This window comes from Morone saxatilis, unplaced genomic scaffold (genome assembly GCF_004916995.1).
Source record: "Morone saxatilis isolate NCDOM2014 unplaced genomic scaffold, NCSU_SB_2.0 Contig15, whole genome shotgun sequence".
Lineage (NCBI taxonomy): Eukaryota > Metazoa > Chordata > Actinopteri > Moronidae > Morone > Morone saxatilis.
Window position 1 is genome coordinate 12,644,459 of NW_023339707.1, and position 11,618 is coordinate 12,656,076.

The window sequence follows — 11,618 nt, forward strand, 5'->3', positions numbered from 1 at the left end:
CAGGACACCGAGACGACAGCCGCGCCGCTCGCTGGCCCCCTCCACGCTAGGTAGTAACTGGGTCGTACCACCCCCTTATCGCCAAGGCTCCCTCGCCCTCCCCCAGCTCCTCTCCTCATGTTCTGCTGTTTTGTTAATGAAAAAAAAAACAAAAAAAAACTTAAAAATATCAATTTCTCGAAGTGTCCTCATTAATCAATAATGCCAAAGAGTATGATGCTTATAAATAATTTGTAGGACCTGAGATCTAAGCCAATGCATGTGGCAGCAACACTGATTTTAATGCAATATTCATTTTTTCTGCAGTGTCAGATTTTAAACCAAAAAATCTACCAAAAAAAACGGAACGGCTGCTGCGCCGCGGCTGAATCTTACGAGGAGCATTTGAACGCAACATCGAATCACATAACGAGCCGTTGAGACGAACACGCGGCGCCACCGCCCTCTCGTGGCGGAGCGAGCGAACTGCCGCGCTCGTTCGTCCTCAGGATGACGACGAGCCCTGTGGCAGTGAGAGCGTGCGGGCAGAGCGCGCTCAGTGCACACGAGAAGCTGCTGAAGGCCGTCGGAGTCGTGCTCGTGCGTTGTAAATTATGTACATAAGTTGCTGATTTTATTATTCGGGTTCACATGAATGGCGGGTCGCACAACTCGGAGCCGCCGACCCGAGCAGCGAGTGAGGGAATCTGTAGAGCAACCAGCAACCGCTGTCTGAGCGGACCGAGCCTCGACGACTCCGGTGGGGATTTTCAAGCCGACACCGCCGCGGAAAGCGTTCACACAATATAAAGAGAACAAACTAACGGAGCAGAGATTAGTATTGGTTTTTTTTTTTTGTAAATGTATTTTTTCAGTGGGTGTAATAATAATAATAATAATAATTTTGTAGGCAGACAGCCCAGTGTAAATCTCATGTAATAAGGTTTGTAAAAAAAAAAAAAAGATAAAGGAATAATAATAACAAAAAATAATAATCCAGTTATCAGTGAGTTAGCTAGCTATCTGCGCTGAGCTGCTCGTTTTTCTTTGAAAGAAATATATCGCTGGACCGACGACCTACGATGCTACATTTGGGTGAGTGATGTTTGTTGTCATTTGCTATTTCAATTACAATGCAAATAAGTCTTTAACCTTATTCCAAGGCTGTGGTCCTCAGGGAGACGTTGTTATTGTGTGTTCAGTGTGTTTAAGCACTACTGGATTGCCTATTAGACATTTATCCCCTCCTATGGGTGCTTGTTATTGTGAAACACATTATGCTGTGTAAAAACACTTAAGTCAAGTGCAGACCTGCGGACAGAGTAGCTGACAGGCCCTCAGACACCAACTGTTCAGCCCCATCATTTGAATGATTTGCCTGTGCTCAGGGCATTAAAAGACCAGCAGGGTTTGGGGATTTTCATTTGTGGTGTCAGTCACTGTGCTCTTGCCCTGTGTGCTGATTGTACTCTGTGTCTTTCACCGTTTGCATGGCGTTTACTAAAAGTCAGCTGAGCTACCGGCTAGCCAATAGCGTTACTTCATGTTGTCTCCACATCCTGGCATCACTGTGTCATGTATGCTGTAGCCTATAAATAACATACACTCATTGCATTTTGCCTCATAGGCAGTGGCTGCTTGCACGACCGGTCACATCCTGGGTTATCTGCTCTAAGCTATTATAACATACACGTATATATGTTAGGAAATGAACCTAAAAAGCAGTCAGAATGTCAGCTACACCCACATGCATCTCATCCATAAATTATGCACAACATGCAGCACCCCCGTCCTCAACGCCTGTATTGATATTGTATAGAAACAAATCAAAACATTGTATCTGAGAGTTCCACTGGGAGCGATAGTGGTGTACTCAAAACATTAGGGGAGGACGCTTCCTCTCCTGAAAAAGGCTGACAGCTGCGAAACTACTGAAATCAACACTTTGCTGATCTCGGATGTACTCCGTCATCCATAAACATTCAGACACCATTTGCAGGAGTAAAAAGGGGCTCAGTGGTTGATATGAGCTCCAGGAGTAGTAAGCTACTTTAGCAACATGTAATCCTGATTCATCATTGGCTGATTAAGGAGCCTTTCTCTCACCTGGATTAGAGGAATCCTTTGGTATGGGATGGCTCTGCTCGCTGAGGGGAATGAAAGAGAACAAAAAGGGAGGTTAGACAACACATATTCTCTCTGTCTGTCTCTCTCTCTTTCTATCTATCTCTCTCTCTCTCTCTCTCTCTGAACAGTACTGTGTGTGTGCTACCTACACTGCACTCTCCCATGCTTGACCTGGATTGGACAAAAGTCCTTGTTGTGTTTTCAGCCTTGAGTTTCCCTAATGGGAAGAGAACAACCATTGTGTGTTTGATTCTAGTGGCCAGCATTTGATAGTTTTCATCACATTTCCTGGTCTGAAGACGCCCTGGGAAGCAACATGTGCTGAACCAACTCGTGCAATCATTGACATTGTTGCCATGGGGTTTGGAAAGTACCTGATAGTGCTTGGAATAAAGAAAAAAAACAAAAAATCAAGAGCTTTAAAAGCGAGTATTAAAGAGATCCTTGTATTTCTATATCTCTCAGTTTGAAGTTTAGACGTCTATAGCGCTGGTCCAAGCATGATCTGTATTCCTGTTGATCACTCCCCATGTAGCACAAGCATACAGAGCTTTCTGCTGTCTGTTCTCTCATATGCAGCTGATAAGCTAGGCTGTCCACAGACCTGTGTATTTGTGGTTATTTGTCTCCTTTAAAGGTCCAGTGTGTAACATTTAGGAAGACCTATTGACAGAAATGGAAAATAATAAACTCTAGGTATGTTTTTGTTAGTGTATAATGACCTGAATATAGGAATCATTGTGTTTTCCTCACCCATGTTTCTCTACAGATGTCGGCTGTCGCCTGCCAAAGAGTCCGTCGTGTTGAACCGCCATGTTTCTACGGTAGCCCAGAACAGACAAACCAAACAGTGGCTCTATAATATAGTATATTAAGGCCCAGTCATGCAAATAAATAATGTGCTATATCATGCTATATATACAGCTTTCTATAAACAATATTTTGAAAAAAGCTTCCGCCCATCACTGGCTCTTTAGCTACTGATCACAATAAAGCAAGAATAAAAGTTTTAAAAGAGCTTTATGTGTTGGGCCTAAAAATGGATTGATATGCACATTAGCACATTGAATTAGATATTGCCTAAGTTGCGTAATTTAATGATTGTATATGGACATGTTAATCAGAAAAGGTTTCATCCTTATGGAATATGATGGTGCCTGGCCTTCCATCTAATTAAGTCAAACCTTTTTAAATCTTTGTACCGTACTGGGTTAGACTTGTACATGTGAATATCTACATGAATTGTGGCCCTTCATTTTGAAAAAAATGTCCTTAAGTTCTTGAAATGTATCATTACAAAAGAGTGGCAACCCTGATTGAGTAGTTAGAGCAGTTTTAATTACATTATCGTTTCTTATTCAGTTGCACATACACTGCTCTTAAATTACTGTACTGAATTTAGATGAATGGTGCTTTTTTTTAAGGGTGATTTTTAAGATCTGTTCATTAGCTTGTGAGTTTATTTTGTAGCATTCCCTCTTCCCTCACTGTGCACATTGTCTTGAACATTGTAATTGATCGTAACTGAGCCACACAATCATAGTTTGAGCCTGACGGCCTCCTGTTTTTCACAGCGACAGCAGCACAGACAAAGTCAGCGCTTTGAAGGTTTACACCTGCCACTTATAGTGATGTATCCTGGTGCGACTTTATGACAGCAGTCATGCCTGTACGATACAGCCTCACTGAACAAACATGGTCTTTGTTTTTACCTGCCGTTGTGGTCAACAGCTGAGCTGCAGAGTTCAGATACAGATCTGTGATCTTCACAATACTTGCTGCTTGACATGGAGCCCATTTAGGTTTTGGCCGGCTGCTCTCAGACCTTGTGCTACCTCTGCCCCGTCTACCCACATTACTTAGCACCCATTTCCCTTTTAAATCTCTGTGGGACTAATGCTGAATTGGACAAAAGGCTGGATACATTTGTTGCATCAATCAAGCGTGGAAAAGTTGTTGTTACAGGCAGGTATTGGTGGAATTGGTTAAATGTGGTCTGTATTTGATCTACAGGAATAAGAGGTATTCTATTACTTAATTAGCTAAATCCAACACCATTTCTGCATACTTCTCTCTCAGTTCTCAGTCTCCAGTCAAATGTATCTACTGAGCCTTTCCACGCATCCCTGACTCTCTGTCTGCTGTAACAAAGCTCACTCAGTCCTGTAATCAACAAAGGGATACTATGCAAACTATTGGCAGCTAGCTGGTAGCTGATGAAGAAACATTGTTAAATTATCGCTGGTAATACTTCTACACCTGAATTACACCTGACTATACACCTGTGCTAACGGATGAGACTTACATTTAGTAAGACGTTTGCTATTTAACTTATAATTAATCATTTATAATCATCTTCAAGTTATTTTTAATGCAAACCAACCATTCATTTAAGTCCAAGTGCACTGAACTAGCCCAGGAAAAACTGCTCAGTAGCAAAAAAATGAAAATAGAAAATGCCCATCACAATCTCCTGAAGACAGGGTAACACCTTTTTATATTGCTTTTTTTTGTCCAACCTAAGGTCCAAAACCAAAACATATACAATTCACTATCACCGGAGTTAGCGAGATAGTTAGTATATAGTTAAATAAAGGTGGTCATTTTTTGTCCGTCGCCCCAATTGATTAATCGTTTTCGCTCCACTTAAAACTGTTTTGTTTTTTGGGGCCGGTATTTAGAGTGCAGGAAGAGCATATTAGCAGGTTTACAGCATAACCTGAGTCCTTCACCCTGTTCTCTCTTGGCCCTCTGCACCCAGTCTCGCTGTGACACTGGACATACCAACGGAAACTATTCCTATGCTAATGTAATCACCTCATGTTTTCAACCTTTTCCAAGCACTAAAAGCATTCCTCCTCTTCCTCTCCTCTCCTGTCCTCTCCTCTCCTCTCCACGCACAACTGTAGCTGCTTTTGTTCAGGCAAAAATTTAGCTATAGTCACTGCTTTCATTCACACAAACATTGGCACATATTTTATCAGGCAAAATCCCCCCTGCACCCCCCAGCCCCTTTTTTGTCTGTGCCACCCCCTCCACCCTCCTCTTTATCTCTCTCTTGTTCTCTTTCACCACACATTTTTCCCCAGCCCTTCTTACTAGCCGGCCCCCTCCGCTACCATCTCTTCCTGTCCCTCTCTCTCTCTCTCTCCTCTCTCTCTCTCTCTCTCTCTGTTTGAAACTCTGCTGTCCGCCTGCTCCCACCAACCACAATCCCTTCCTGTCCCCCTCGCCACTTTTTATTCACCCTTTTCATCTACATGTCCTCCTCAATTGCAAAAACGGGGCTGCCGGTGCGCGCGCATACACACACACACACAGAGTCCCCTGGCTCTTCTTTTGTCTGCCTGCCCAATTTTCCAGCGGCAGTTTGGTTCCAGGGGATTAATGTGTGTATCCCCATGAAGTAAGGGGTGGAAAAAGTGCAGGGGGCAGATAGGGTTGCGATGCACTTGTTGTGTTTAAAGTTGCAGATTGTGTAGGAGATGTGAACTTTCTGTGCTGGCACCTTTGTTTGTCTTTGTGCAATAGAAAGCGTAACTAAAGTAGGGCTTTTTTTTTTCTCTCTTTGTCTCAAAACTTTGAGCACAGATAACTTTAGGTTACTTGCGTAACCCCTGTTTCTCTGAGGTAGCACAAGCGAGCGTCTCACTAGCGCAAAGCAAACATGGCTTTCAGCAGGTTTTGAGAGTAGAATAGAAATCACATCTTTGGCAGTCATGAAGCAAAGGTGTCATAATGATTTTCGCTGCACATTTCAGAAATGATTAGGCAGCTGCAGGTGTTCTCCCCGTGCAGGAGCCTCACAGAAGCCTGGGGGGCAGGCAGAGAGCAGCAAGTCCGATGTTCAGTTCTCATGCACTCCTTGAGCTGATAGAAAAATGAACAGACAATGATCCTGACATGTCAACAAGATGTACGCTGTGTTGCTGGAGTTTTTTTGCTGCCGTTGAGAGATGTCATCGTTTCAGCTGCGACTTTAATCTCGTTATCTTCAGCTTTGGTTTACCACTTTGGCCCATATGGGCAGTTGCTTGGTCATTTGGCTGGTGTCAGGAAATTCCTTTCGGCATTCTTTCATTGAAAGGGACATGCAGTTTGGGTGCGGGAGAGGGTTTGCTTTTGATGTTTGTGTGTGTGTATTTGTCTGTGTATAAAAGATAGAAAAGAGTGTGTGAGAGAGAGAGAAACAGAAAGTTTGTTCTAGCCTGCTGGTGTGTGTCTTATATCTTTATCTATGTGTGTGTCTATGTGCGTGTGTGTTTGGAAGGGAGACTGGGCGGGTGTGAGAGACAGTGATGGGGTTGAGCGTGTTTGATGTACTGTGATAACTCTGTCCGGTATGTGGCTTTCATGGGAACTCCTTGCCCTGGGGACATGGGCAAATAAGCTCCCGTTTAAAGGGCAACTTCCCTCTCTTTATCGCCTGTTGTTTTTCCCCCCTTTATGTTCCCCACATCCTGTTGGCCTTTACCTTTCTAGTCTCACTGTACACTACGGTGTGTCCCCCCTGGGTTGCCGTAACTCAGATAATTGTCTTTTAGTCACGGTCACAGTAGTCTTAGATAAGTAATTTGCTCTGTAGTGTCGAATAAGAAGTTGATAGAAATTGAGACGGGATAACTGATCATTGAATTATTTGTTTAATCATTTAATGACCTACATGCTCTGACTAAGTGATTGATACAAAATAAAAATGAAAGCAATTGTTAGTCACAGCCCTGTAGATATGTTTCATTTTTCAGACACTCCCATCTAATCATTTTATCTATAAATGGTTTCTAGTTCAAACTTCCAGAACAGAATCACTTTAACAATTTGCAGTCACACACAGTAGAATATGTGGCAGTGATTTCATGATTTGTTTTGTTGCATTATGGTATTAGGTGCGCAGTGTCTTGCTGGCTTAACGCTAATTACAGTTTGTCTCGCAGATAATGTGTCTGTGTCTCAGGAATGTTGCTGAACTGGAATTCTTTCTTTTTCTTCGGGAGCCTCTTAGCAGAATATCAGCCTATTGTGTTTTTAATTTGACTGACAGCTACTTGCATTGCATGTCAGGCTCCTTTGCTTTGAGCTCGAAGAGACAACAAGCTTGATGTAAGTATTAATGACCACGCTATAAAAGAGATAATAGCTACTGTGAGCCACTGGACGAGCCCCCACTGATAACGGCAGGCTTTGCTCATTAAAATTGAAGAAAAAGTCTAGACTTGCTGCTGCTTTCAGTGAGGCCGCCTGTCAGTGCAGACACATTTCAGCAGCCAGGTTGGACTGTACATGTGTGGTCCTTGTGGGTAGCTTCATACCTAAGAGTGCTGTAACCCTAGACAGGGGTGCATACAGTGGCCCTTGAAAGTCCCACATGTTCAGTTGTAAAGTAATATGGGTTGCGTTGTAAACTAATATGTAAAGTGAGTTAATACTCTGACCTAGACTGCACTTTTTACTTTCCATTTACTGCACCATTACACTCCAGGACAGGCACATTCCTGCACTGCAGCTTTTGTTTTTGATATGCATTAGCACGCTCTCTTCCTGTAAGTTCAGCTGCTTACTCATAGACGGTGACTTTGGGCTTTATTACATCCGTAACTGGTAGCCCAAGCGTGTCTCTTAGATATTGGCTGCAGAGTCACTTCAGGGCTGGATGGTGTAGTAATGAAACAGCTCTGATGCAGCCACTGAGATATCACTGGCTGTCAGAAGGCAGAGGAGATACAACACCCGGGGACAGATGGAGAGTGAGGAGAAGTGCAGATAAAGATGTCATGAGAAAGATGCCCACTAGCGTACACACACTCTCGCACACACACACACACACACACACAGACGCACACTGTGAATGAGCTACAGGACTGCAGCAATATTGCCATGTCAGAGGAAACCTGCTGTGTTCAGTTTCACCTTATGTTGGCAAAGGATATTACCGAGGGCCAATTTAAAACTCTCTATTCTCACCCTGACTGAATGGTTGACTGGGTATGCACTGAGTAATACTGCGCTGGTGATAATCGTAATCATAGTTGTGTATATTTATGAGCCCTTTGTCGCTGATGTGTGGTAGTCACTCCAGCGTAGTTTGAAAATCCCTCTGTGTATGAATTATTCACGCTCCACCGGCCCATAGTTCATCATCCATATTTAATGTTTGGGATCGCATACTCCTAACTGCAGTTTTCTGTTGACTAATGGAGCCGTTGAACACAACTTTAGTCACAAGACGCTGATAAAAGTGCACTTGATGATTGATGAGGTCATGCGTAGTTTGTGACCCGGTAAGACGGATATTCTTTTGGGCAAAGTTAAGGCCTTAACAAAGATGAAGTGGTTGCTCTCCTCAATGGGTTTTGGAATATTCTTCCCATATACAGGAACGTGTTGGACTGCCAGAGTTCACTACTAAGTTTGAATTAACATTTTCCAGTTAATTACCTCAGGTCACTTTGGCAGGCGGCCGTGGAAAAAGACCATTTACGGACATTTCCACTTTCTGAAGTTTTACCCTGTGTCTGATTACTGGAAACATTGTACCAATTATGGAGATCTTCAGGATCTACTTCACACTAGGTTTTTCTTTAATGCTTGTTTCTTTAATGTAAGTTTTAGAGGCTAACAACACTCCATGTTCTTAAGGGAAAAACTGTCTCTTTGCAAGAATTAGCAGTGGTTGGGCTTACAAGAAAGAGCTGTTCCAAGTCTTCTTAGTGGAATCTTTCAGCATTTCATATCCAATCCTTTCCAATTTACACATATTTTTACACAGACTTACTAGGCTACTGTGACAGTCCATTTCCTTACAAAGATGCTGTGAGGATTTTCTGTGATGTTACTTATTTGATGTTGGTCCATTTTATCCCTCTAAAGTACAGGGGAGCCTCTAGATTTCCTATTCAAATGTATCTCATTTTATACAAATAATGCCGCTTACATTCTTCCTATAAGAGTTAAATATGGCAATGACATGACGATACTTTTCTTCCCTGACTGTCTAAATATTAATGCAGTGTTTTGTTTTTGTCTTGCAGGGTTTACTTGAAGATATTCACACAGCAGTTTGAAAGAAAAACACAGCAGCTTTCCCAACAGGCTTGAAAAACTCTCCTGGTTTTGTGTGTTTTTGTAAGAGCTGGGAGACGTGTGGTTTACTTGGTTTGGTACTGCAACTAAGTGAAAAGAAAATTTAGGAAATGGTGAGAAGAAAAGTGAGGACAGAAACTATTCTCTAACAGCTGTGGTCTCACCCTCCTGTGCTACTGTAAAGTACCTAACAAAAGGAGGCAGGGAGACAGACAGCGGAAGAAAAGTGGGAGGGTTTGATCAAGACCGGCTTTCAGTCACCTGCAGCACTGGAAGAACAGCCTAATAGAGTAGAAGGGGTGAGTGGGTGACCACAGAAAGAGAGAGAGACGGGGACTGACAGAGGAGCAAAGGTTTGGAGGAGGAGGAGGAGGAGGAGGAGGTCTAGGAGGAGTGGGAAAGGCCATATCCCATGGCTACTGACCCAGGAGAGCCCACAGGCACCGAGGATTCCTCGGAGAAACCTGATGGACAGAGGGAGGAGGACACGGAGCGGGAGGGCAGGGCTGACCCACAGAGAGAGAGGACGCACAGCACCCCCTCGGACTTCCCCTCCTCCCAGACTCAGGAGAGGAAAACAACAGGAGGAGAGGATGGAGCAATCCGAGGAGGAGGAGGAGGAGGAGGAGGAGGGGAAGCCAGCCAGGCGGGTAAGGAGAACCCAGTTAGACCGATTTCATTCTCCACACCCTCCTTACCAGTTGACACTGGCCAGAAGCGACTGAGGAGGGAGAAGCGCTTCTTCAGGAAGAGTGTGGAGATTTGTGAGGAGGACGATGTGGTGGAGGTGCCCCCGGAGGCGCCCCACAGTGCCCCCCACCTGGAGCTGCGTTCCTCTGACTCAGTCTTCACCAGCAGTGCTCAGCAGCAAGGGGTTGCTTCATCCTGTGCTGCCCTGGGCCATGACCCATCCTGCCCCAGCTCTAGCCAGGAGCCTGGCAAGGATGCTCCTTCCCTCACAGCTGCCCAGAGGGGGAAGGAGAGGGACCGTGAGCAGGAGGAGGAGGCAGAGATGAAGGCCGTGGCCACCTCTCCTGGAGGCAGATTCCTCAAGTTTGACATTGAACTGGGCAGAGGAGCCTTCAAGACTGTGTATAAAGGCCTGGACACAGAGACTTGGGTGGAGGTGGCTTGGTGTGAACTTCAGGTAAGATTAACTGTTCTTTTTTCCCCCACACTTTTCAGACTGTGCTGCCAATTATAAATTCTGTATTAGCTGGCACAAATTAGCTGCAAGATAGAATCAACCCAAAACAAATAATGTGCTTTAAGAATCCAGTATGTGTAGCCAACTCTAAATGGAAATACTTGATATCAACAAATAATATTTCCAATTAGTGTGCTTTGGAGAGCGTTAAGCCCATTGTTGTTCTTTTGAAGTGAATTGTATTAGATGTGTCCCAGAAGCTCTTCCTCCTGAAATCTGGAAATCTCAGCACGTTGTCTGCTTGCTATTCATACTGCGAGACCGGGGTGAAAAGGAGGAGCATCGCTTGAAGCTGAATGACAGCACAAAGTGAAAGTGGAGGATTTGCCTTTTCCAGGCCTCTTATGAATAATAGAATCATGGGCTGCCAGTGCTTCTTCTTGTTGTGGTAGGGTATCCTATTAGAAACAGCATTTTCCACATTTGGCTGAATTATATTAATGACACTTTAGTATTAATTTTAGGGATTGTATTGATAAGACTCTAGGTCTAGAAGGTGTGTGTTCACTCTGCATTGTAACTTTAGGGAAATTGCTTCATAAAGAACCTAATTTTGAGACTAATCAAGAAGTGAATGTATAACAAGTTGAAGCATTCACATTCTTACTATAAAGTACATGGTTAGAATTTTGTTGGTAGTTAGGCAAGTTTTAACATGCGCCGAATGCAGTACGTTACAGCCTACTCTTGTTTATTGTGTAATGTAATGAGGTATGCAATGGAAATGAAAGTGAAGCTCTAAATAGGATGCATTTTGTGAGCACAGAGCAAATAGGAATACTGTAGCAAATGTAGATGTAACAATAGCAAACATTACTGTAAGAAACTCTTTGTCACGCATTGACACTGCAGTGGGAGGAACATAATGAAAGTTGATAAACGTCGAACACAGAGCGCTGTCAAAGTCTTTACAGTACATACTGTAGACCACCGGATTTAACATACTGAGAAGTAATGGGAAACATTGTTAGATGGTGTGAATTCAACATGTGGTGGGAGACAGACTTGTGGAGGAGAGAAGAAATGCATCCCTCTGACTCTTGGCCCCACAATAGAGAGCAGTGTTATGGTAAGCCATCTGATTTGACTGCTGGCTTTGTGTGAGAAGAGTCAGTCATGTGTTTGGTTTGGAGCTAATTCCAAAACAAGAGCCTTGACTAATCCTTGAGATCATGCACGTCTGTTGGACTAACAAGCAGCAGGCATGCCCCCCATCACCTATTCT

At 43.6% G+C, this 11,618-nt stretch overlaps 1 protein-coding gene across 2 annotated transcripts in view; it reads left to right on the plus strand.

Annotated features, from left to right (window-relative positions):
- The first annotated feature begins 497 nt into the window (after nt 1-497).
- The window catches only part of si:dkey-151g10.3 (serine/threonine-protein kinase WNK1), a 35,340-nt gene continuing 24,219 nt past the window's right edge, over nt 498-11,618 (plus strand). For both annotated transcript variants that reach the window (XM_035656908.1, XM_035656909.1), the window contains exons 1-2: nt 498-1,074; nt 9,135-10,333. In XM_035656908.1, coding sequence (XP_035512801.1) covers nt 9,599-10,333 — 735 coding nt within the window. In that variant the 5' untranslated portion in view covers nt 498-1,074; nt 9,135-9,598. The remainder of the gene's footprint in view (nt 1,075-9,134; nt 10,334-11,618) is intronic.